The sequence below is a fragment of the Aspergillus affinis genome (genome assembly GCF_023601865.1).
Source record: "Aspergillus affinis strain CMG 70 chromosome Unknown NODE_18_length_386147_cov_86_015627, whole genome shotgun sequence".
Lineage (NCBI taxonomy): Eukaryota > Fungi > Ascomycota > Eurotiomycetes > Eurotiales > Aspergillaceae > Aspergillus > Aspergillus affinis.
Genome location: NW_026515799.1, coordinates 301,691 through 326,775, shown reverse-complemented (window position 1 = coordinate 326,775; position 25,085 = coordinate 301,691). Strand labels below are relative to the sequence as shown.

The 25,085-nt window shown below is 51.4% G+C and overlaps 7 protein-coding genes across 7 annotated transcripts; 4 read left to right on the top strand and 3 right to left on the bottom strand.

The window, feature by feature from the left end:
- Positions 1-101: 101 nt before the first annotated feature.
- On the top strand, positions 102-2,142 carry KD926_003642 (sugar porter family MFS transporter; the record flags this gene model as incomplete). Its single annotated transcript, XM_053097657.1, has 7 exons — positions 102-174; positions 258-362; positions 441-669; positions 739-789; positions 858-1,178; positions 1,240-1,823; positions 1,946-2,142. 7 exons carry the CDS (start codon positions 102-104, stop codon positions 2,140-2,142), a joined length of 1,560 nt encoding a protein of 519 aa, XP_052958472.1.
- Positions 2,143-3,044: 902 nt separating this feature from the next.
- KD926_003641 (alpha-arrestin) lies at positions 3,045-4,649 on the bottom strand (the record flags this gene model as incomplete). The annotated part of the gene is made up of 1 exon (XM_053097656.1): positions 3,045-4,649. One exon carries the CDS (start codon positions 4,647-4,649, stop codon positions 3,045-3,047), a length of 1,605 nt encoding a protein of 534 aa, XP_052958471.1.
- A 6,295-nt stretch (positions 4,650-10,944) lies between these two features.
- On the top strand, positions 10,945-12,049 carry KD926_003640 (PIG-L family deacetylase; the record flags this gene model as incomplete). Its single annotated transcript, XM_053097655.1, has 2 exons — positions 10,945-11,179; positions 11,337-12,049. 2 exons carry the CDS (start codon positions 10,945-10,947, stop codon positions 12,047-12,049), a joined length of 948 nt encoding a protein of 315 aa, XP_052958470.1.
- Positions 12,050-12,625: 576 nt separating this feature from the next.
- KD926_003639 (uncharacterized protein) lies at positions 12,626-14,878 on the bottom strand (the record flags this gene model as incomplete). Its single annotated transcript, XM_053097654.1, has 1 exon — positions 12,626-14,878. The coding sequence occupies one exon, from the start codon at positions 14,876-14,878 to the stop codon at positions 12,626-12,628; it is 2,253 nt and encodes a 750-aa protein (XP_052958469.1).
- Positions 14,879-15,111: 233 nt separating this feature from the next.
- KD926_003638 (putative GTP binding protein (GTPBP1)) lies at positions 15,112-18,502 on the top strand (the record flags this gene model as incomplete). The annotated part of the gene is made up of 4 exons (XM_053097653.1): positions 15,112-15,237; positions 15,321-15,413; positions 16,630-18,148; positions 18,207-18,502. The coding sequence occupies 4 exons, from the start codon at positions 15,112-15,114 to the stop codon at positions 18,500-18,502; spliced, it is 2,034 nt and encodes a 677-aa protein (XP_052958468.1).
- Positions 18,503-19,076: 574 nt separating this feature from the next.
- Positions 19,077-20,628, top strand: KD926_003637 (uncharacterized protein; the record flags this gene model as incomplete). The annotated part of the gene is made up of 3 exons (XM_053097652.1): positions 19,077-19,257; positions 19,406-20,332; positions 20,441-20,628. The coding sequence occupies 3 exons, from the start codon at positions 19,077-19,079 to the stop codon at positions 20,626-20,628; spliced, it is 1,296 nt and encodes a 431-aa protein (XP_052958467.1).
- Positions 20,629-21,132: 504 nt separating this feature from the next.
- KD926_003636 (DEAD/DEAH box helicase) lies at positions 21,133-24,909 on the bottom strand (the record flags this gene model as incomplete). The annotated part of the gene is made up of 1 exon (XM_053097650.1): positions 21,133-24,909. The coding sequence occupies one exon, from the start codon at positions 24,907-24,909 to the stop codon at positions 21,133-21,135; it is 3,777 nt and encodes a 1,258-aa protein (XP_052958466.1).
- Positions 24,910-25,085: the final 176 nt, after the last annotated feature.

The window sequence follows — 25,085 nt, the reverse complement described above, 5'->3', positions numbered from 1 at the left end:
TATTTTCTGTTAAAAGGAGGAGATTCCCCACTGTCGCTGCGCGACGAGATGGCGTTAGGAGAGCAATTGGTTGTGTCTGTCTGCGTGTCTGTCAAGCAAAGATGGGCAAACTCTACACGATCGGAGTGGCATGCTTTGCTGCCACCGGTAGTTTCTTGTTTGGTTATGACTCCGGTAAGTTTTACCTCATTGCGATTCGGTGACTTCGGAGTTCGGACAGACATCTTCTTTGGAGCGTGTTTATTCATTGACTATAGGTGTCATGACCGATGTCATTGCGTCGCCCAACTTCCTCGACTTCTTCAACACGACAAAAACATCCTCAATCATCGGAGCAATTAACAGTACCTTTTCTGGTGGAGGTGAGTTTCGCTCTAGATGCCATACATGGAACGCGTTGGTTTCATAAGTCCACCACTAATATGGTACGATGCGAACAGCCGCTATCGGAGCCCTGACGGCCGGTCTGACAATCGATCGTTTTGGAAGAAAAGCGACCATCCAAATCGGCGCCTTGCTGGCCACCATAGGCGCTATCCTGCAATGCGCTGCCATGCAATTGGCCATGATCCTGGTGGGTCGCATCGTGGCCGGCTGGGCCGTTGGCACCCTCAGCATGTCTGTTCCTGTTTACCAGGCTGAGTGTGCGCATCCCAAAACGCGAGGCCTGTGAGTTTTTGAGCCCCGGATGCAAGATACCTTAGCCGCGATCGAGAGACTGATGACGGATAAAAACAGGATTGTTGGTCTGGCACAGCAGATGATTGGCGTGGGATTTATCGTTAGCACGTACGTTTCCCCCGACATTAAGTGTGGTCTGACATATGGGGTTGCTGCTAATTTTCGGGAACCAACAGATGGATCGGCTATGGATCTCTCCACGCCCCGGATAGTAATAGCGTCCAGTGGAGATTCCCGCTGGCATTCCAAGGACTGCCTGCGCTTATGCTCTTCGTTGGGTTGTTTTGGCTGCCAGAATCTCCGCGTCATTTGATAGAAAAGAGACAAGATGAGGAAGCCCTTCGCGTGTTGAAGAGACTTCATTACGACGGCACCAACGAAGACTGGATCCAGACCGAGTTTACGGAAATCAAAGCCACTATCGACGCAGAGAGAGAATTCACCGCGCCCGGATGGCTGGTTATGTTCCGGGTGCCGCAATGGCGGACACGACTGCTGTACGTCCAGGTCCTACTTATTCCCAAATTCCTTATCTCAAGTACTGACAATTATTTATAGCCAAGGCACTTTGGTTCAAACCTTCACTCAAATGACAGGTATCAATGTCATCAACTACTACCAGAATATCATGTACGTCCCCGACGTCCCTCATGCCCTCACAATCACCACCCAAAATCTAACCCTCAACCCAAGGTACGAGAACCTAGGAATCACCGGCAACCGCGCCACGCTCGTAACAGGCATCTACAACGTCGTCGGGCCCCTCGCCAACCTGATCTTCATCACCTTCTTCCTCGATCGCGTCGGCCGTAAGAAGCCCCTTCTCTTCGGCGCCTCCGCCATCACCGTCGCCCTCGTCTGCGAAGCAGCCCTCAACTCGCAGAACCTCGACGGCACCAGAACCGGCTACAGCATCGGCGGCGTCTTCTTCCTGTTCTGCGTCACCTGTATTTTCTCGGCGTCGTTCGGCTCCATTAGCTGGGTCTACATGTCTGAGGTCATGCCTATGCAGATTCGTGGCAAGGGAAACGCTTTCGCTACGGGCATCGGTAATTGGGTCGTTAGTACCATTTGGAGTCAGGTGTCTCCGATCGCGCTGGACAAGATGGGCTGGAAGTTTTATTTTATTTTTGCGGCTTTTAGTACGTTCTCCTTCTCCCCCTCATATGCCTCCGATAGCCTTACACAACCATCCCATCCAAGCCCCGCATACATACACGCAAACCTGAGATCCATCCACTAACAACCAACCCAACCCAACTAGACGTCTTCATCACCATCCCGGTCATCTTCATCTGGTTCAAAGAGACCAAGCAAAAATCACTCGAAGAAATCGATCTCCTCTTCGGCGGCAGAGCCCTCGGCATGCTCAGCAACGATCTTAACGAGAAAGGACTGGAAGTAGAAGCTCACCACGAGGCCGTGGAGCAGGTGGAGCATGCCCCTCAGAAGGAGAATTAGATGGTTTGATCTACTGGATGTATGGATGAACGGTTTGGTCTGTCCTATTTGCATTTCATGTGGTCTGTCTACCTACTTCTCTGAAGCGAGTGAGTAGTTATTACGGCTTGTGGCAACTAGCTAGTTGTCTAGCACATTTATAGATATACACGAAGTTAAGATTTATAAATATATATAGCTTTTCAAATGACTACTAGTACATATCGTGCTTGCCGATATACAACCATTCGGTCTTTATAACATCAATTCCTAATATTCACCGAGTCATCACCGGTGACTCATAGCAAACTACCCCATACCCCGCCCCAGAGCACACACACTCGAGATCTACCCCGATCTACCCAAGATCTACGATCAGATTACAAGAGAAAAAAAGATTACAGTTTAAATCTGTTAATTAAGATATAAATTTCATTAAAGTACTGTCCAGATGTGTCTTGAACACTGCCATCACGGGGTATGCGCAATTATAACAAACAAAAAGATATAATAGATAATCAGAAGCAAAAAAAGAAGTGAACGCAGCCCCGGACAGATATGATGGGTATCATTGCAAGAGAATAAACAAAAAAACAAAAAGGGAAAGAATCAGCAGCAACTTTTTTTTTATCCCGATTTCTCCGGAGATGGGAATACATGACTCGTGTCGTTTAGGTAGCGAACAAAGGGAAAAAGAGAAGATAAAAGGCAGACGGTTCCGTTATTAGATGTAATTGCAAGCAGTGGTGGAAAGAAAGCAAGCAGTCTTGGTTTGGAGTTCGGGTTGTTGAAGTCGTTCCGTTCATCAGATTTATTCGTAATGTCATGAGGTGAAAATGAAAATGAAAATGTTAAAGTGGAGAGAGAGAGTCTGTGTGTGGATGTGGGTTTGTCGGGGTATTCGAATCCGAATGAGTCAGAAGTTATTCGGACGCTTGGGAGCTAACAGATGGGGCTCGGGCTCGGCTTCCGAGCTCCATTGGCTCCGTGGTCAGATCATCGTTCGTTAGACGGGATCGTCCCCGAAGGGACGAGTGAGTGGAATCGCTGTCCAAACGAAGAGAGTCCATGCGCTCTAGGTCCTCGTATTCAGGAAGCGCAAGTGGCGACCCGTTGTAGTCCTCCATCATGCTGCTACCGTCGAGCATCGTGTATCCGGGAGGACTGGCGGGTACGTCCTCGTAGACAGGGGGCATCTCTTCGTCCCAGCTGATGCCGAGTCCGCTTCGTTCGGTGACGTGCAAGTGGAATTGCATGCGGAGCACCCGTGCAGCACCCGTAGGCGTGATGAGTCTGGTGTTGCGGTTGGGGCAGAATTCCTCGGCAACGATCAACTCGATGACGAGGTTATGCTTGGCTTCCAATCCACCGGCCGCTTCGAGATCGCAGACCGGGTTGCAAGTGGGGTTGATGTTGGCCTCGAACTGCATGCTGATTTCGCCGCCAGCGGTGTCGAAATCGGTCTTCCAGCCCTCCTTTTCTTCGTTGTGGCCGATGATGCGGGTCTCTTGGTGGAGAACGCCCTTTCCCTCACCTCCAATCTTGTGTGCGTGTTTGGAGCAAGCTGTGGAAACGATCTTCTGATGTTCCTCAATCCGCCACATCATCTTGCGCAAACGCCAGCGGGTCTGGGTCTCGTCGCCCTTGTCGACAACTCCGCTGAGAGTCATCTGGACGGGGAATGTGCCGATGGGGTGGACGACGGAGGGGAGAACGATTCGGCCGGTCAGGTTGGTTGGAGGGAAGATACGAATGGAGGACTTGTCGTTTCCGGGAAGGATGGCACGTTTGATGTGCAGCGGCATCTCGAAGTTGTACTCCTCACCATTGACGTTGTGAGCGTGTGCGGACAGGAAGTATTCGATCTTTCCCAGAGAACCGTTGCAGGATGCAGGCGAGTTGCCGGGGAACAGGTAGCTGAATGGAAATTCATGATCACCGCTCTTCAAGTTCAAAGGCTCCGTCAGGAAATTCCAGTGAGTCAGCTCGTCAGTTCGAGAGGAACAGCTAGAGCACTCCCTCGACACCGGCTTCTTCGTAGTGATTTTAGTCATCAAACGCATGTCAAACTTGTCCAGGAAGATCTGCTCTGCTCGTTCCGTCACAGCGATCTTCAGGCGACCCGAGAACAGGGCGCCTGTCGAATTTGCCGGGGTTCCGTAGCAGACAAGGGGAGGAGACTCGACGGTCACATCCAGTTTCGCGGACGAGCCCGAGACAAGCTCAGCGGCATGGCGCTCCTTGGAGCGAGAGGCGCGTCGGCTTCCACGCTTCTTCTCCTTGCTGTGGTCCCTGTGCGGATGGATGAGGTGATCCAGCTGATCCATGGCGAAGGATAGGCGACGTTCCGGAGAACGTGCCCTCTCGGGGTGGGCTGTCACAGTAGGTTTCTTCGCGCCCACGGCCGGGTGGGGGATTTCATTGACGGACGAGGTAGACGACGAGTTGGAGTTGGAGCGGGAGGAGATGGAGGAAGGGTGGTGGTGGGAGTGGTGGCGCACGAAGCTGGGGAGAAGTCGGCCAGGCATGGTGTCTGAAGTCAAGGATGTCCAACGACTCCGTGCCTAGCAAGGAAAAAAAATGCTTGATGAAAATATTTCGTGGATAGATAGATCTCGACGTCTATCGACAGGTTCTTGGTAAATTCTTAGTTGGTGGTGGTTCCGGGGTTTAGGGGTCTGTCAAGGCGAGGATGATCGTGCTTCAGGATTCAGTGCGGTGCTGCAGTAGTTGAGTTTCCAAGGAAACAATCCAAAACATAATCCTCTGGCTTAAGAATTCGACGGTTGGCTGGAATCGGATATGACCTGTACGGAACAGGTCTTGAGAGAGTACAGTTGAGATGAAACTATAGAGGCATGGATTGGAGGGAGAGAGGAGCGAGGTGAAGAAGATATAGAAGGTAGATGGCGGAGTGTTTCTATACTCTACCGAACCAAAATACAAATACCAAAGAAACAAAGAAGAGACAGAAAGAAGAAAGAAGAAAGTGGTCGAGCAGCTGCCTTTGAATGACTTTGAACAAGCTTTTCTTTATTAGCTCCAGAAAAACCAGAATATATACTCCATACAAGACCCTCCAGCGGACAAAAAAAAAGGTTTTTTTTTTTTCGGGAAAAAAAATAAAAAACTAAAAAACTAAAATAATAATAATTAAAATTTTTTTTCCAAGGTCCCAGTTTCTAGGAGGTTCCCACCGTGTAACAGATACCTTACCATTTTCTTCGCTGGTCTGGCCACTGTCCGGTCTCCGTCACACTGCCAAAGTGGAACCCGGCAGAAAAAGCGTCACGCTGGGACTTACCGTACGCCTTTCCGTACGTGACAATAAAGTCACCGCCCCCCGAGGTGTCAAATGGGAGTCGGTCGGCCAGTCTTGGCGGGCTAGAATCCCCCCCCGAGGAGATTTGAGACGATTCTGACATCCGCCTTCTCTCATCATGAGCCAACGAGCTTGCGTGTTCGTCCGCTATTCTGGCTAAACTTAGCCATCATTACATCATCGGGTTCGCGGTTTTCTTCTCCCTGGGAGGTTTATTTAATCTTGCCATCAGAATTATGGAATGTGGTCGATGGATGGGCTCAGAGTACGGAGTAGTACACAGTAAGCGTGGGATATTCTAGATTCCAGAATTCGTCACGCAGATCACGCAACGCTTTGAAACAACAATGACAACAGCCTTTCGGACAATAGTGTGATTGGATCTCCCGAGTCTTTACTCGCTTGAGGGTAAACCTTGTCAATGATCTGAGTGTGTTCCCGACGAAATCGACGGCCGATGAATTCGGTCCAAAATGATGCGATTGCCTTTCATCAAACATGTGAGATCGACAGACAGCTCCCTGGTGATCCGATTGAGGTGGTATTTGGTCAGGTACCGCCTTCGCTGGCAGTGGCTGATCAAACCGCCTCTCTCTTCTCCGCCATTCCAATTCCTACCGCGTACACCTAGTCATCTACTGCACGCTCGCATGGATGGTCTACAAACCTAAGATCTTTGCATCATTTGACAACATCTCAGAAGGATGATCGCAATATCGTCTTAGTTTAGCAGAGTTTCCCTCCAACACATGACGCGCCATTCTGCATCGGCGAAAAGCCCGTGCGCCATGACTCACGACTGGTGTTTCCCGGGTCCGTTCCCTAGATGCCATGCGTCCCGAGACCATCTGAGCCCTACCTAAACCTGGATGGCGTTCCTTTGGACAAATTGGACACACCCCTCGCTTGTGGATCCCCGTATGCGCAAAGTGGTGACTTGGACCTGGGGCATGATTGTGGAGGTCGTCACAACGGCTGTCCACTGTCCATTGACTCCCTCTTTGAGACGCAATCATTCGATCCGCTTCTCAAATTGTAAACGGAAGTTGCAATGTTCTTTGACCGACGTAACCAAGGAACCGGCGGGCTGAGTCAGGTTCTAGACGGACTGAAACTGTGTACAATGTTCCTCAGGGTCCACCGTGATTGGTCAGTTCCATACTTAGAAACTCAGGAGCTGCCACGACGACAGGAGAGAGACCCATGGCGGTTTCAATCGACGACTGATTGATTGTCATTGACCCCTTGCCAGCTGCGTAGCGCGCTACGGCGATGAACACCGGCGTTCTTGTCTTGTCTGGGGGGATCAGAGCCAACCCGGCACGCATTATCCGGAGCTAGCCACGAGTCACAACTAGCCGACACAACGAGCATGGTCGAGTTCCCCGCGGGCCTTGCATTTTGCTTGGTGAAAGGGGGCCGGCGCGTTCTTTGCTGATTCGAGTAGGTCAGCTGCCGTCATCAAACCATCACGTGGCGTCATTCGCTGCCCTCAAGGTCCGACGGTCCTAAGGCGGTAAGGCGGTCTGGCGCAAGCAGAAGTTACCACTTACCAACGGTGACCAGCCCCGATACGCGGGTGTACCATATACCACACAGTGTCCGTAACGTACGGACCCGCGCTAGTTGGAGATCCTCTGGATGCGTGATGCCGCCTTTCCTCTTTGGTGATGAGGAGGGGCAGACCGCATTTGGGAGGCGACGCTAGACCCGTCCGAACCGGAGGCCACCCGTTCGCTTTGGGCAATGGGCCTGGAAAATTCAGAATCCTTTTACAGAATTTTTATCACCCGTTGACTTGTATGGTTGCAATTCACCCTGGGTTCCACCGCATAGAGGGGTCAACGGGAAACAGAAAACAAAAAAGGGCAGAACAAAAAACGACCGCATTCGAAAGAGGACCCGAAAAGGCCCCATGAGTCAATTCTCAATCCTCCAATATGGACCGACTATGCTATTGTGGTAAATCCATACGGAGAGACCTACGCAGTACAGCGGGATTATGTGATCCTGTCGCGGTTCTCTCCTCACAATTACCCCTTTCGGACAGGACCAAGCTGCATCCTAGAAGGAACATTTCTGGGCAATCTATATTTTTGGCGATCACTTCGCTCAGTTCCCCGCACTGCAGGGAATCGAGCATCCGCGGGGCATTGCATCATAGGACCGTCTCGGATATGATGCCGTTGGCTGCGACGTCCGGGGATGCCAGAGCAGTTGAAGCCAGGACGTTGAATAACGAAGGAATGGATCGAAATATCGGTTGATCCCTAGGAAGTACGTGAAGAAAGGACGACGACAACAAACCGACCGAAACCCACCCGGCCCTGTTCTAGACACATTCTCTGTCTGACCTGTGCGCCCTGTGAGTTACAGGGAAATCATCTCCCGGGACGAATCGCCGTTCACCCGCACCATCCCCATTACCTAACAGAATCGTCGCCCTCGTCGCCCATTGGAAGCGCCCTGCCCTGGCGACGATGCTTAGGCCTGACTCTGAGGTACCTCCTGCGCCTTGAAGATCTGTCAAGGAAACTTTGTCCGTCCCGACTCCTGGAGGGTTTCGGCACGAGAATCTGTCGACTGTCTCCCCGGTTGGCCGACTCGATCATGCCAGAATCATCGGGTGCGATGCGGTCTAGTCGTTCAGGGTTCCGACTGATCGCCCTGTACCACCACCACCTGCATCGAGGCGCACGGTTTCTTCCGCGGAATTTTCCCATTGGATGGGATTTCCTGCCCAGTTTATCATCCTCAATCCGGCTGATCCAGTCAGGTACTGTCGACCTGCCACACCGATCATTCTTGGTGGCTTCATCTGTCTGGTCCAAACAACGGCAGTAGCTCACGGTACCTTGTTGAGGGCGAGTATCAACGTGCCAACTTCCTCTTTCGGCATGGCTTCCTCGTGGGTTCTACGCAGTACACCGTAGGTCGGTCCTGGCTCCTGAGTCGTGACCGGCCCGGTCTGGGGCTTCGATGTGGCTCACACTCTACGGAGCGGCTTAGCAAGCCAACAAGGTAGGTTATCGAGATCACGTCGACTGATTTCGGTATCCAAATGGGCGATTCAATTGAGGCATTTAGGATTATCACGCTCACCGAACCTGTTTCTCTCCACCTGCAGGGATCTCTACTGCCAATAAGACTCTCACCTGCCTAATTCAGCCCCTGTAGAACTCCGTGCGACAGCTCCCTACCCTACAGAGCAATAGGCTGTAGCACACAGGTACAGCATGAACCACATCAAGTCCTGGATATGCATGTATGGAGCATGGGCCTCTCGGTCCCCATCGCATGCAGATTTACACGACAGCTTGCTGGCGAATGCACCCACAGAAGAAATCTCCGATTGCGCGACTTGTGGGTTAGCGAATAACTCAATTCACGTTCCATTCCAATTTCCCATTCATCTCCATCGGACCTTTCCGCGGGAAAGTACAGAGGAGTAGAAAACAAATACAGAAACAAAATAACAAAAAAAACCCCACCAGAAAAATGTGTTAGACAATAATTTCCTCCTGTGTTAGTCACTTAGTCACTCTGTCGGTGGCACGCCATCGTCCCGACGGAGGATTCCCGGATTTTCCAGGCGACGGTTCGGCCTAGCGCAACTCCATCGCTATGACGCCCCTCTTGGTTACCCTGGAACTAGCAGTAGCGCCTCAAACACCAAAAATTTTCTTGATCATTCGAATTAATCGAATGCCCACTCCGACGGTACCCTCCTCTCTGGTTGGTCTGTTAATATAGACATCGGCGAGTTCCGAAGAATTTCTACTACTACAGAATACATCCATACGGAGTAGTTTGTAGTAGTACTCCGAATGTAGAAACTTCCTAAGAATAATACAAATACCACCTCCCTCATTCAGGTATCGCCGTGCAGGGTGAGATCGAATGGACCTTCATCCCCGTTGATCTACACCGTACGAAAGTCTGGCCCAGCGTTAAGTTGGTCAGTGATCAGTCATCCATCCATGCCCGCTGCCCTTCCTTGTATTTTATTCCTTTCGCGCGTGTCATATTTTTTTTCGGGGCCACAGGTAAGTCTTACCTAATAGGGCAACCTTGGCGGGGAATGGAAATTGGACGATGAGCGATTATTTCGACAGATGGGGTATCGAACTCTCTTGGCATTATTAGGTGTCTGATGTACTGAGAAGGAGCAGGAAAATACTCCGTAGTTGTGTGGTTTAAAAAAAAAAAATCAGGGAATGAAAGGCCGGGCGGGAAAAGGATATTTCCCATGGGGTTTGGAAAATTCGGTCCATGGATGCCGATGGGGGGGTGATGGATGGGATTTCACTTTTGGATTGGTGGTCCAGTTCATTTTTCATAGCCCTAATTCTAAGTAGGTAGTAAATATGGACATACAGTATCTACGGAGTACAGTTTATGCTCCGATGTGACTGTTAATGGTATAATTTCGGAATATAATTCTTGCTATGGAGGGCTTCGTATGTTGGTTGATAGGTGTGTTGCTCTGTGAGCCCTATACCCTCGAATGAGCCAGTGTTCAGCACGACCGGTCAAGGTGTTTTGGTTCGCATTATATAGAATCCCAAACGTTATTAAGCATGCCATTCAATTTAGTCAATTGAGTGCCAAGAGTACTCCGAGATTCGTTTCCATGTCGGTCTCTCATCATTGTTGGACACTGCCCATGGTTAGATATTCAACCCCGCGATTCCTTTGAGATGGTCCGGGATTCTGTCATCCAATGTGGAAAGATGTCCGAACTATGAATCAATTCATGATTTTCTCATCTCTCGATGGCTGGGGAATCGTTTCTAATCACCAGAAATTGTCAATAACGGTAGGACCACCGGAATGATAGAAAGTGACTGATTTTGTTTTCTTCTATTTTATTTAAATCAATCACTAGATGTAAAAATCTAGTTTCTCTTCCTGTATTCCCCCCCCCCCCTCATATCTAGCTAGAACCAAAGCAGTAATACGGCACGCAATGTCGAAGACAAATAGTTGTCATTAACAGAAAGCTGTCTTGGAATTCTATTACCACCCTCTCTCCAATTCTTCCTCCAATGAGTAAATATACTGGCGTTATTGAAAAGGTCCAATTTTGCCGAGGCTGACGATATGCCGATGCTTATCGGATCACGTGGTGATAAAGACCGCAGCCCCGGATCGTCAATTGGAGCTTCACTTTCCGTCCTGCCACCGTGTCTTGCGGTGCTTGCAGACGAGACGACGTCTAGAATCAGCTGGAGGCAGCTCAAACCAAGAATCCAATTGACTATCCAAAACACAAGCGATCGAAGTGGTGGCCCCGTGGAAGAATGTCGGATGCGCTCCACTATCTGATTTGATACCTACCTAATTGACCTCGAGTTGATGCTCCGATCCACCGAGCATTTCGATCCATCTAATTCATCCCTCGCTAGCAAGGGTCTCTCGAATCCAAGACGAGGATTGAAAAAATAACAATATTGATTATATCATTAATTTGGTCGATTGATTGATTGATTAGATCCACCATGTCGTCATCTTTGATCTCCTTAGGAGTCGCCATTGCCGCGGTCTTCCTCTTCTGGACCATGTCCTCAACCTCGTCGTCCCCGTTTGCGCGCAATTTCCCGCGTCTCTATAACCAGAGGATATGTTTGCTTATTGCGCACCCGGACGACGAGGCGATGTTCTTCGCGCCTACCGTGCTGGCGCTCACGAAGCCGGAGCTTGGTAATCATCTTAAGATCTTGTGTCTTAGTACCGGTACGTATGCGTCCTGACCCATCTCCCCGCATGCGCGTGCTCGCCACCGAAGGGAAAAGAAATCGAAAGAACAGGAATCGTGGACCGACGAGACAATGAACACCTCTAATTACACTAATCGGCGGCCAAAAATCCAATAATAACAATGAATAAACAGGAGACGCCGACGGACTCGGCCACATTCGCAAGAAAGAGCTCCAGCAAAGCGCCCTGCAGCTCGGCCTCCGCAACGAATCAGATGTCTACGTCGTCGACGACCCTGCCCGTTTCCCCGATAGCATGTCAACCATCTGGTCCGACTCCGATGTATCGGATCTCCTGGCCTCTGCCTTTGCGCCGGATCTGCTCGCCGGCACTGCCGCCGGCGCCGCACGCAAGAGAGATTCCAAATCCAAATCCCACGCCAAGACCAACGATGACTCTCCCTCCGCCACCATCGACGTGATCCTCACCTTTGATCAGCGCGGCATCAGTAACCACCCGAACCATCGCTCGCTGTACCACGGAGCGTTGTATTTCCTGCGCACCTTGATGAAGGATAAATCGGGTTACTCGTGCCCTGTGTCGCTGTATACCCTGCACACGACGAGTCTGCTGCGGAAGTATATCGGTGTCTTGGATGCGCCGATCACGATGGCGCGGGGGGCGGTTTCGTCGCTGGTCTCGAGCTTTTCTAAAGGTAAAGCTGGATCTGGATCTGGGGGGGAGAACCCGTCGCGGTTGCTGTTTGTGAGCTCGGTGAATGAGTGGATGACGGCGCAGTCGGCGATGGTGAAGGCTCATAAGAGTCAGATGGTTTGGTTTCGGTGGGGATGGATTACCTTTGGGAGGTATATGGCTGTTAATGATTTGCAGAGGGAGAATATTTGATTTTGGTTTTGTGGTCTGACTGGGGGAAAGGGGTTGGATGTATGTACCTCTGTATGTATGTATGATAGTGATCCATGGATAGTTTTGATCCTTGTATATCCTTGTACAGGGTAGAAGTTGTAAGTTGCGAGGTGGCCACCGCGGTGGTTAAGAACGATCATGAATGACTGGTGTTGCATACCCAGAATGGCCATGGAGGGATGCGAAATAATTGGTAGAACGTTACAGGCATCTAAAACGTCTACATAATGTCCCATAAGGTAGCTAACATAAACTGATCATTCACACCATTTATTTGAGAATACGTTGGCTCATGTTAGCATGTAACTTGGGACAGACGGAGTAGCTAAAACCATTAAACTGGCAATCCACTCCAGGTGACCACCACGAACAAGTGTATCTGATAAGACGTTCCCAGACATCAGAAAGATCGCACTTCCGAAGACAAAACATTTGCTAAAAATGAAGAAAACATAAACTCATGAACAAAAGAAAGGCTAAGGGATCAAGCGCTAGAAAATAAACAAAAACCAGGATAGACCTAAACACACGTCAAAGCAAATACGACAACCAGATTCAAGCATCAGAGAAACCGAAGCCCTTAATCGCGGTATCGGCAGGATCCTCGGATTCCCGTTCTTTTTCGATTTCCTCCCCCAAGTTCCTAGCCGGTTTGTGAGTGAAATCATGCTCTCGGTAGAATTGTTTGAGATCCTCATAATTCTCGCAGTCTGCCAAGGTTTCGTAAGTGAAAGGGTCGTGTGGTGGCGGGTGCGAGACGGTGCTTCGTTCAACGACCCCAGAAAAGAGACGAGCCAGAGGTTCGGTTTGGAGGCCGGGTTTGGACTTGTAATACGGTCGTCTTTCCAGCAGATTGGCCCAGAAGGCGTCGTCATCGATATCATCGGGGTGAACCTCTCGTTTGAGCCCGTTTGTCGGGGTCGGGCGGCGAATAGGGATTTTGTAAAATCCGGTGAACCGTCGAAATCGCCAGTTGGTGAATCCTTTTCTGTTGACCGTTCCGCCGGACGTATCGTAGTGGATTTTGTCGGGGAGGAAATCCTGCCACTCCTCGAGGGCTTGCGGGAGGAGACGTCGCTCCCAGGTGTACTCGGGTTCTCCGGGGATTTCCCAGTGCTTTTGGATGAGGAGGAGTCGGGCGAGTCGCCTGACGATCATGTTGGCCTGGGCAGCGCGTAGCCGCAGTAGGTCATACTCGTACACAGCGTTGGCGAAGGGCCGTGATTTGAATCGCGAGAGATTCACCTGCCCACGAGGGTTCTTGGGCCCTTGCGAGGTCTTGCTATTGGTCAGATAGCCCATGACTTTGGTGCGCGCTATTCTCTGCTTGCGTCTTGTTTCCGCTAAGACGTTGTACGCCCCCTCCATGTGCTCCTTGTATCGGGGCCAATTGCGTTGATCCCACGCCGTCTTAGCCATCATTTGATGAACGTGGGCCGTGGGCCGAACGTTGTATGGTTTCGAAGTCATAGTCTCATACAATTCGAATATAAAATTGAAATACAGCTGGCCCCGGTCTTTCCCCGGAAGGTCGGGTCCAAAACGTTGTCGCGAGAGCACAAAGGCCCGCTCCGTCAGTTCTAGCCAGACCCCCTCCGGAACCGCAATATTGTATGATTCGGAGAGGTGGTCAATGGTCCGCAGCGCGGCAAGCATGTTACTTGACGTGCCAAAAGCATGGGCCACAGCATGTAGTAGATTTTTCGTCGGATAACAAGGGGATGAGCGCGGAAAGGGAGTGACGGGTTTTAGCTTGGGGTGGTTTTCTGGGTCCAGCAACGCATCCACGTCAACATTCCAGATGGCCTTGAGAAGCCTTATGATTCCGGTGATAGACCCCACGCGGGAAGACGATACCATCACCTGGATGAAGGTGTTCTCGTCAGCCTGGAACCCTTCTCCAATCATTTCGTTCAGGATGCTGGTCACATCTTTTCGCACACTTCGAGCTTTGGTACCAAAGCCCGTCCACCCCGGGTTAGGATACTCATACCCTCGTTTGCGGTAGATGTGCTTGGTGATTCGCAGCCGATAACTCTCCCGGCCAGTGTAGGTCGAGTTCCAGGACTTAGATGCCATGAGATGGTTGTAGCAGGTAACGTCAGGGCGAATATCGTCTGCTTTCATGCTCTCCCAGACATGCTCGGCCATGACAGCATCTCCCATGGAACTCGCACATCTGAGAAGATGAGTGTACTCAGCCAGCCCGAGTTGGTGGCCCGTCCGTAGTCGAGTCTCAGCAACAGTCATAACGTTGTTGGCGAATTCCTCGAAAATCACCTCGAGCCTCTTGTACCCGTGGACGTGCATGGTGGTCGGATGCAGCGGTCGATGGATCTTACGGAATGGCAGGATAAAGTAGGTGGGCGAGAGCAAGCAGAAAACCTCAGCAAACCTGCTCGGCGTCATGGTCGCAATGATTGGGTCGAAGCGCGGATTGAGCAGTACACTCATCACTTGATCTGGCTGTCCATCTCGAACGATGGCCCAGAATTCCTTGACTGCTCCCCTGCTAAGCGCCTGTACATGCTGTCTGTCATTGGGCAGGCCGATTGTTTCATTTTCCACATCACCTGTAGAGGGCGAATCTAGAAAGGCGGGGAAATTGGCTGCGTTTCCGTGCGAAGTATGTTCGTGAACATGGTTAGGAATGTAGGACCGCTCAGCAAAGGCAGGGGAGGAAGAGGAGCTCAGCTGCCTCCACCGGGTGGAATCTCGGGCGGATGTTATCAGTGGAGTGGAGCCTGGATAGTGAGCGCACTGGACCTGAGAGCCAAATCTCTGGCTCGCTCGTGCAAACCTCCGCATCACCGCGACTCAACTCGTGCTAGGTCCGACAGACAGAACCAAAAACCAAAGCAAAGAACTGCACCAGTTCTGCACACGAAACACAACGAGGAGAAGCGTCACCAGTTATATTTGATTGGGCTTTGCGGGGGCTTGGCGACCAGATCCCTGTCCTTCTCCTCATTTCGCCTGCATTAAACCCTCGGTCGGCTCGCTTTGTTCTCTCTTTCCCTCACCCCGCCTGCCTGTTCGTCATGGCCGACACCGAAGACACCGGCGCTGCCTCCGTCTCCGAACCCTTGGATCTGGTGCGCCTGTCGCTCGATGAGATTGTCTTTGTGAAGCTACGTGGGGATCGCGAACTGAAGGGTCGTCTGCATGTGCGTTCTTCTTCCCAGACAAAGCTGGCCCCCGACTTGTACGCGCTTGCCGATCTTGCTGACTTTGATGTTTCCCGTCATAGGCCTACGACAGCCACTGCAATGTGGTCCTGGGAGATGTCGAGGAAACCGTCTATGTGGTAGAGGAGGATGAGAACGGGGAGGAGACCATCCGCGTATGTGATTGCCATCTTTCCTTTCGCTTTTAATCTCTCGCTCTGTCCGCCTCTGATGGACAGCTTGGAAATTATCTGGCGATGAGCTAACGGATCTCCCCTTCTAGACTACCAAGAAACAGGAAGAAATGCTTTTCGTGCGAGGTACGCTGAATGCGATAGAGCAGACACCCGGTTAATTTGGAAGATCTGGCCAGCTAACAGTCTGTTCCCTCGCATAGGAGACTCCGTTGTCCTGATTTCGCCGCAAGCATGAGCGCGACATTAGAACAACATGGAAGTCTACGAGACTCGACTCGATCGATCGGATAATACAGAGAGAATAATGGAATAATTCATGGGAGGAACACTGGGACAAGAACGGGAGACTATTGACTCTCCTACACACGGTGGATCATGAATATGAGACCATGAAATTAGGCGATGACTACAGAATATCGGGAGAAGGTTTTAGTTGCGTCATGAATTGTCTCCGGAGCTTAGTTCCCTGGGTAGAGTTATATGAAAAGAGATTCCGGGCTGGGATGGCATGACATGAGAAATTGGCCTGGGCGACTTGTGCCACCAGAGATGAACCCACCGCGACACCAGTCATCAGCGTCCTGTTCTGTAGCTTTCCATTAGTCTAGCGGAGAAGTCTTCATATTAATTGATCCAAGATCAATATGACACAGCCCCATGATTCACTGTGCTCTGGTAGCCATCAGTTGGCTATGACTCAACCACTGGGGCGGTTATCGATAAAGCGCACCTTTCCCCGACCAGCCCCATCCGGTTGCCTGCCCCCTTCTCTCGCTCTCCGTCCCATCTGCTATTCTGTTCCATCCTCTTCCATTCCACTTGCCTTTGCAATCCCAAATTGTCTGTACGGGCTCCTTCCGTCTCAGCGCCTTCCTCTCAACCGTCAGAGTGGAATTATGATCACTCGAATACGAATCTAAATGCGCCAGCGGCGGCTTTTGCTCAACCCCCCGACCGTATAGTATATCCCAAACCATATCTTATATTTTTAGTTTTCTCTCTCCCCCTCTCTCTCTCTCTCGACATTCTTATCCCATTCGCTCTTTTTGGATATCGTAACCTATCATTATGGCTCCCGGTGGACCAAAACTTTCGCTGGAGGAGCGGCGAAGAGGCGAGATTGTAAACCACCTCTCTACACTCCGCCATCACCCCTTCATCATCCTCAGTGCTAACTCCTCGTCAAATCGTACAGGCGCTCAGTGAGTTTGCAGAATATGCCGACAAGCAGCAATCAAATCGGTCTGCCACCGTACCGCCCAGTGACAGCGGCTACTCCACTGCTAGTGTATCCCGCGCCCACGAAGAACACGCCGAACTAGAGATCCTCGATCAACTAGGGTTGTCCGATGCGCCGAAATCGTTCAAGCTGAAAGACCTTCTGCTGGGTACAGGTGACCAGCCAGAGGACAGTCTGCAGACCTTAGCTAGCCTGGTCCAAAACCGCATTGACGAGGGCCATGGCGAGACGATATTTGACTTGGGCCTCGAAGATGGCGGAGAATCGATGGCGTTCGACCTGGAGCATTGGAACACGGCTTTGCGGCGTCTACAGGAGGCAACCGACACCCTTCCCGCGCATTGTCGCATCCTAATGACCTACAATGTCGGAGGCCCCGGCGAGTCCCACATGCATAACGAGCGGATAAAAGGGGCTTGGGGCAAGGTCCTCATCCGACAGCCTGCGGATAGCGTTGAAGAGATGGCCGAAATTCGGGTTGCAGTGGTGGGAAATGTGGATGCCGGCAAAAGTACCATGCTGGGAGTCCTCGTAAAGGGGAACCTGGACGATGGTCGCGGCAAGGCTCGAGTCAACCTATTCCGTCATAAGCACGAAATTGAAAGTGGTCGGACTAGCTCCGTTGGATTGGAAATTATGGGATTCGACAGCCGGGGTGACATTGTCGGTAACTCGCAGGGCCGCAAGTTATCGTGGGAAGACATCGGCAGACGGTCCGCAAAGGTCATCTCTTTCACCGACCTGGCTGGCCACGAGCGGTATCTGAGGACCACGGTGTTTGGTATGCTGAGCAGCAGCCCCAATTACTGTCTTTTGATGGTTGCCGCCAATAACGGTCTGATCGGAATGAGCAAAGAGCATCTCGGTATCGCATTGGCGCTGAATGTCCCGGTCATGGTGATTGTCACCAAGATTGATATCTGTCCCCCGCAGATCCTTCAGGAGACTCTTTCTCAGCTCAATAAGATCCTCAAGTCCCCGGGCGCTCGCAAGATTCCCGTGTTCATCAAAGACATGGAGGAAACCATTAACACGGCGACCCAGTTTGTCAGTCAGCGAATCTGTCCCATCTTCCAGGTCTCCAACGTTACCGGTGAGAATCTGGAACTAGTACGAACGTTCCTCAATATCCTCCCGCATCGTGGCCAGTACAACCCCGATGCTCCTTTCGAGTTCCTTATCAACGATACATTCTCCGTGCCGCACGTGGGAACGGTCGTGTCGGGGGTGGCCAAGTCCGGCGTGATCCATGCCGGCGATCCAGTGCTCGTGGGACCCGACTCGCTCGGACAATTTACAACGACCACGATCAAGTCAATTGAACGTAAGCGGATTCAGGTCAATGCCTGTTTTGCTGGCCAATCCGGCTCGTTCGCCTTGAAGCGTGTACGTAGGAAGGAGGTCCGCAAGGGCATGGTTGTTCTCAAGAAATTGGACCAACCACCCAAGGTATACCGCGAATTTGTGGCGGAAGGTACGACTCATTACACCATCTTTAAACCCAAACATGCATGCTTACTGTGATATTATAGTTTTGATCCTGTCCCATGCGACCACTATCAAACCCCGATATCAAGCCATGCTGCATGTGGGAGCGGTGAGTCAGACCTGCTCCGTCATTGACATTGACCGCCCCTTCATTCGAACTGGCGATCGTGCTTTGGTGGCCTTCCGATTCGCCCAACGTCCTGAATTTCTGGCGCCTGGGGATCGAGTGCTCTTCCGCGAGGGTAAAACCAAGGGATTAGGGATCGTCAAAAGCGTTGGCTACGACCCGGAGAAGCCTCTAAATCCGGAAGGAAAAAAGGCGGCCGAGAAGGGCAATTGAACGAATATGTCATTGATTCTGGATAAGTTGGGAATTTTCTTTTGTTTTTGGTTCATGGGTTGTATGCTACGTGTTCTTGTTTTTGCAGGCGAGCCTCTTGTGAGAGCTCTCATTGAATGCATCTGCCACCGGCGCTTCTTGTTTCAGACATCTCCATGATCCCGTCTGCTACGTATGAAGATAGCTGGACTATCATTAGCGGGTTGCGACTCCTCGCCGTCCTTGTCGCATCCCACCACGTGACGTGACGTCAACGCGACGACGATGACATCAAAGCCACCTGATCGGCGTCTCAATGGCGAATTCTCTCACTTGTTCCATGGGGTCAGAAACCCAATTTCCCAGCTGCTGAGCTGCTCTTAAATACCCATGGGAATTTCTTCCCTCAGCTGCTCATTTTTTTCTCGGCATTAGCAATTGACTCCAATTACACATCGTACTCTTCCATCTACGTTACTCTTTGTATAACTACCTTAATTCCTAGATCTACTTTCGGCCTCTCGACTCCCCAGGTTACTTCATTCCACATTGACAGTCTCCCATTCTCTAACTCAATCGAATCGTCACCCTCATCATGGAGACCCTCGACAAAGCCTGGCACACCGCAGCAGACACTCTGAAGAGCGAGATCAACTCGTACCAGTTGTCCCAGTCGTCCCAGAAGCCATGGACAGAGTACGGCAAAGAGGAACCTCTCTCCGGCATCCAGGGCAAAGGCACCCTGACGGATCCCTACGACGCCGGAAACCGCGATGGTGAGTGATGCAATTGAGTTCGGCTCTGGTCCCCCGTGTATGACGGAGTCCTGGTGTCGTTCCCGCCACACTCACCCACCCTCCTCCTTTCCTCAAGCCTCTGTCTGGCACAGTACAGGGTAAGCTAATTCGACCAATTCGTCCACAGAGCAACCCGGCGCTCCAAAGAGCCAACAAAACACCGCCGTGGTCCCCGAAGCCCTGGTATCGACCGCCGACGACGCAACCCCGGATCTGAAGCCCGTCACGAACGGGAGTCTGGATTCCCGCTCGGATTCCAGACCGTCGGGGAACAAGTTCGTCGGCGTCATGGAGACCCCAGAGCAGCGGACCCAGCCTCCTCCGCCTAGTCTGACGACTCCGACGACTGGTCGCGCCTCCGCTGTTGCGGCTGATATGAACGGTCACGGTCGAGACTCTGTGGCGCCGGCGGCGGCGACGGCCGGTGGCTCAGGTACTACTGCTGCCATTAATGGAGTGAAGGAGGAGAAGGAGAAGGAGAAGGAGGAGGAGGAGGAGGAAGAAGAGGAGGGATCTTCTTCGACCGCTGCTGCTACTGCGCCATGGGGATCCCGGATGCCGCAATATCAGCCGAAATCTCAGAACCCAATCACCAAGTCTCAGAACCCAATCACCAGTTCTAGGACCTTCAGTCAGACTCCTACCAAGATGGAAAAGACCGAGGATCCTCAGAAGGCTCCTAGCAAGGTCACTAACGTCAACGATCAAACTGCTACCGTACCGTCTACTACTTCCAACCTGGAACAGGATACCCGCCGTCTGAGTCTGCAGAAGGACAAGTACACCGGCGCGGAGATGAGCAAGCGACAGTCTTTGTACGAGTCGAAGCCTCAAGGCGGCGAAGGCGGCTCAGTCGATGAAGGAAAAGACTACATTAATAACAGCAACACCGCTGGTCTGTCTATCTCCGGTACACCTGGCGTCCCGAGTCGACCTCCTGCCACCTCCAAAGCCAGCGAGGAAGCGCTGAAGGGCCCTCAATGCTCGGCGAAGCCGCCGTATGATTTCGAAAAGCAGTTGGATGACCCGAGTGGTCGACGCAAGTCGAAGTCGAGTATGTCTCCCTTCCTCCCCCACCTTTTCCCCGATCTTATATTATACCATTTCTTTCCTGAAGTATGGAACTAAATATACTAACCCATTCCTTTCCCCCATCATCCAGGCCACAAGAAATCCGACTCTACAGGCGACGCCAGCGCCATTAAATCCGCCGAAAAGACTCCCTCATCTGAGGCGTCCACGAAGAGTGGTTCGAAGAATGGATCCAAGAACGGTCTCCACAACACCATGTCCCATATGAAAGAGAAGCTCAAAAAGGTGGTCCATCAAGATCATCATTCGGACAAATAAATCTGTCTATCTGTCCCTGGCCTGGGGTCTTACCCTTGTCCTTCCTTTACCTGGAGGGATGATGGGTCAGGAATGTGTGGATTGATTGATTGACCGATTGGATTTGTTTGACGATTACGAGTACGACTGTTTCCGAATTCCGAATTGTTTGGTTTAGTGTGCGTGTTTTGAATAGCTAGTTCGGGTTGTCTTTATAGTCTTTCCTTTTGTTTGTTTGTTTCTTGAGTTGAGATTTTCTTGTTGATTCTTGTGTACTATATCCCGTTTCGGTGCTCTTTTTTTTCATGTTCAATTGACTTTGTCATGGTCTAATAGTGTATTGATACTTTGTGAAATTGAATAATTGATCATATGAAAATCAATCACCCTGTAGGTGTAGTATATGGCCATTGTTAATCGACATGCCATGCCATCTATCTATCCTTCTATATCCCGCTTAAACGGAACATTATATCCATTACATTCGTTCGTCTGTATGTGTAAACAAGCCAGTCCACTGTCGAACTACTCAAACAGCAACTTCAACTCCTCAATCCGATCCTTCTTCTTATCATCCTCCCCTCCATCCCCACCGACTCTCAGTCCCAGGGATCCCGCAATGTTCATTTTCCGCTCCTGGACCCTCAACATGCGTCCCTCGATGGAGTCTTTGACAATGAATCTCGTCACCGAGACATCCCGTAACTGGCCCATTCGGTGCACGCGGTCGATCGCCTGCGCTTCGATGGCGTAACTCCACCACGGGTCCATCATGAAGACGTTACTCGCGGCCGTGAGGTTGAGACCGACGCCACCGGCGCGAAGACTGATCAGGAGGACGCGCGGAGTCGGGGCGGGTGGTTTCTTGACTGTGGAATTGAGGCGGAAGGGAGTGGTGAGGCCAGGTTCGGATTCGTCTTCGATGTCTTCCTGGTCGTAGGAGTCGAGTTTGGTGAATTGGGCGAGGACTTGGGCGCGCTGTTTTTGGGGCATGGTTCCGTCGAGGCGGAGGTAGGGGATCCCCTCCCGGTCGAGCTGGGGGGCGATGAGGTCTAGGAAACTGGTGAATTGGGAGAAGACGACGGATTTGGTGTTCGAGGGGACGCGGTGGAGGTGGTTGAGAAGGGAGTGGATTTTGGCGCAGGTGTGCGAGGACGGGGAGAGTGGATTGATGCGGCGGAGGGATATTCGTGGCGCAGACTGCGTGCTGGTTGGAGGTGTGCTGCTGTAGATGTCGGTTTCGGCGGTGGGTGTCGTGTTGGGGGATTGGTGGCGGATGACTTCGAAGATGTCGCGGTGGCTGACTGGCGCTCTGCAGGAGAAGCATCGGGGCGAGTCGCCTTTGTCGGTCTGATGGCGGATATAGTCTTCCAGACACTTCTTGCATGCACTATGCCAACATGCGGTTACCGCGGGCTCGATCATGGGTTCTTCGGAGCAAATGGGACACTCTCCGCTGGATTCGTTTTGGATCTGCTTCAGGGCGTATGTCGTGAACTTGGTCGAAGAGTCTTGCGTCTCGTTGGAGTCTGCTTCTTCCGTTGCCGTTGTGAATTTGTTGATCAGTTCTTGCAGGTCCATGTCATCCTTCAGTCCGTTGTCATCATCCGCTGCAGCTGCCGCCACTTCCTCGTCTGCAACAATCGCTTTGTTGCGGGTGAGTACAGGATGGCAGCATGTTTGGCGAAGGCGCAGGATCTGGGCAAAGATTGTTGTGAAAGACTTCAGGAGTGTTCCGGCTTCCACGTTGTCATTGAATGTTCGCTTTGCCCGAGTGTAGATATAATCGTAGATCTCACGCTCCTGATCCGAGAGTTGGACCTCTTCAACCGTGATTGTCCGACGAGGTAGGGGCACCAAAGGCTCTCCTTCAGGCGTTTTCATCGTTTTCGTACGTCGAAGCACCAAAGGCTCGAGCACACTCTGGACAACGTTAAGTGCGCGTACATAGTCCTTAGATTCAAATGGCACAGTGATGAAGGTCTTCCAGAACGAGAAGTTGTTCCAGGGCTCAACCTTGAGAAATCGCACCAAGCTAAACAGATCCTCTAGACGATTGACGATCGGCGTTCCTGTCAACACCCAGCGATGGGCGGCTTTCAGGTCATAGCATGCCCTGGCGGACTTTGACAATCGGTTTTTGATCATGTGGGCTTCATCCAGAATAACACGGAAAAATTCAACAGAGAATAAGCCGCCAGTACTAGCTGGAGCAGACATTTGTGATATGAAATTCCGATAATCCGACAGCACAACGCCATAACTGGTGATAATAACGTTAGGGGCTTCTGGATTATTTGCCGAGCAGAGCGATCTCAAGTCCACTAGTTTGTCGTTGCCATAATATAAGTGAACTTTCATCGTTCCGGCTTGAGACGCCTTCAACGCCTCGCTCTCCCACTGTGAGATCAGGGACGTGGGAGCAACGACAAGGGTCGTGTAAGGAGCAGGGACTACAGCATTAGAAGAAACAGGAAGTCTCGTAAGATCACTGATCGAGCTAGGAGCACTGTCTGCGTGATCTGGGTAGACGTTGCGATGAGCATGGACTAGAGCCATCATTTCGATGGTTTTGCCCAAGCCCATTTCATCTGCCAGGATGCCGCCTAAGCAATGTTGTTCCTGTGCCGGGAATTCCAAGCTGAGCTCGCCGGAGTATGGGTTGACATAGAAATGATCAACCCCCTCAACGACTGGGAGATTATTATCGTCCACATCCTTGACCGGCCACACATACTCTTCCCACAGCGGGTGCATTGACCTCTCCCGGCCAGACTTGTTGTCCCTCTCTTTTGCCAGCATCCAATGCAGCGCTTGCATTTGGTATTTCCGAAGATTCATGGTGAACGTGGATGGTGGCTCCGCCGTGGGCATGCTGAAATCGAACAATTGGGCCTTGTTATAAAGAGTATCCAGCTGATCTTCCTCAATTTCTGCGGCATCTTCTTCCTCGGACGAATTACCGTTGGACTTGCTTTCTTTTTTGTTTTTGTCGTATTGTTCTGCAATTTCTGCAGCGCGAAGCAGTCCCTCTTTCTTGTGCCTTCTTGTCATGTCATTAATCGATGTCGGGTTGAGACCTATTTCGTCGAATAGATGTACCAAAGCAACCTGACGGAGACGCAGACGCTTCTCCTCCGCGCTTTCTTGCTCCTCAAAAATAGTTGTGGATCTGTTATCGTCAAGGCTGCTATCGACGATCCAAGGCTGGAATGCCTCTATACGGAGATAGCACCATAATTGCAAGTAGATCGTATCGTTGACACGAACTCGATCCGGCGCATAGACGCAAACACCTTCAAACTTGCAAGCCTTCTGATCAATCAGAGTCGACACCCATTCCGCCGTCTCACGAGGCAACCTCCCAATCTCCTGGCCGGCACTGTTCGTGAATCGGGTTAAAACATCTCCTTTCTGATTTGTAATAAGCCTGCCTCCACGACCACGCTTCGAGACTGGCTGGGATCTCGCTCTCTCAATATTGACTTTGTCTCCGTGCTTCAGCAGCCCCATTCCGCTCCTCGTGGCCCACGCACCAACGCCAAAAGCCCCGATGTACCGTACCAGAGGTTGGCCCGTATGACGCGGCGTCCTTGCCTCTTGTGTGGGGGTCCTTTCAACAGAGGTAGGTTGCGAGGGGGTCGTCCGCTCCCGAGGCGTCAAAGTCGTTTGGTTCACTGCGCGAGAGGTCGAAGTTTTCCAGGACCCGTCGAAAAAGACATTGACGGCCCTCTCCAGATCATCACCGGCAACGTTTCGGATTTTCCGTAAGGTATCCGCCGGGAGTTGTTCGCCGACGATGCTCGTAAAGGCTTCCGTGTCGAATCCATCTGCGTTGCCTTGCTCGAGTGTCTCTTCCACCGTCGATTCCTCCCCCGGACGCCTCGCTTCCTCCGTATCGTTGGGTGTAGGGGCCGTAACGCCATTTATATCGTTCGGACTGTGAGTTTTGGTCTGACCTAGCAGGCCATTGTCGTGAATCGTCGCGTCTTCGGTCGTTCGTTCCTGTCTATTGATCTGAGTTCGGACACCTTGATCGGAGGCGATTTGGAAGTGGTCATTAGAAAAGAACGGCACCGACGGCCTCAGTAGAGTTTCTTGATTTAACGGCGATTGAACCTGTCCCTCGTACTCAACAGAAAAACCATTCTTGCCCTGGTCCAGGTGAGAGGATCGAGGAGCCGACGCGTCAGTATCTGTGCCAGTGGCAGTGACTTCTTTTGTGGCGAGAGCCGGTGTTTCTTCGTCCACGAAAAAGCGGCGTCTCTTCAAAGGCCGGTCATTAAGATCTCCGAAACCCATCGTTTGTTGATGAGTCGTGAATTTAGGATGCAGGAGACCAGAGCCTTGCAACGCAAAGGATCGTTAATAGGCAGGAGGCGGGAGACGCGCCGAGACACGCGAAGAGAAGCGCCCGCCCGACGTCATGCCAATTTCGCGGAGGAAAAAAAAAATCTACCAATCCGAGTCCTTTCTTA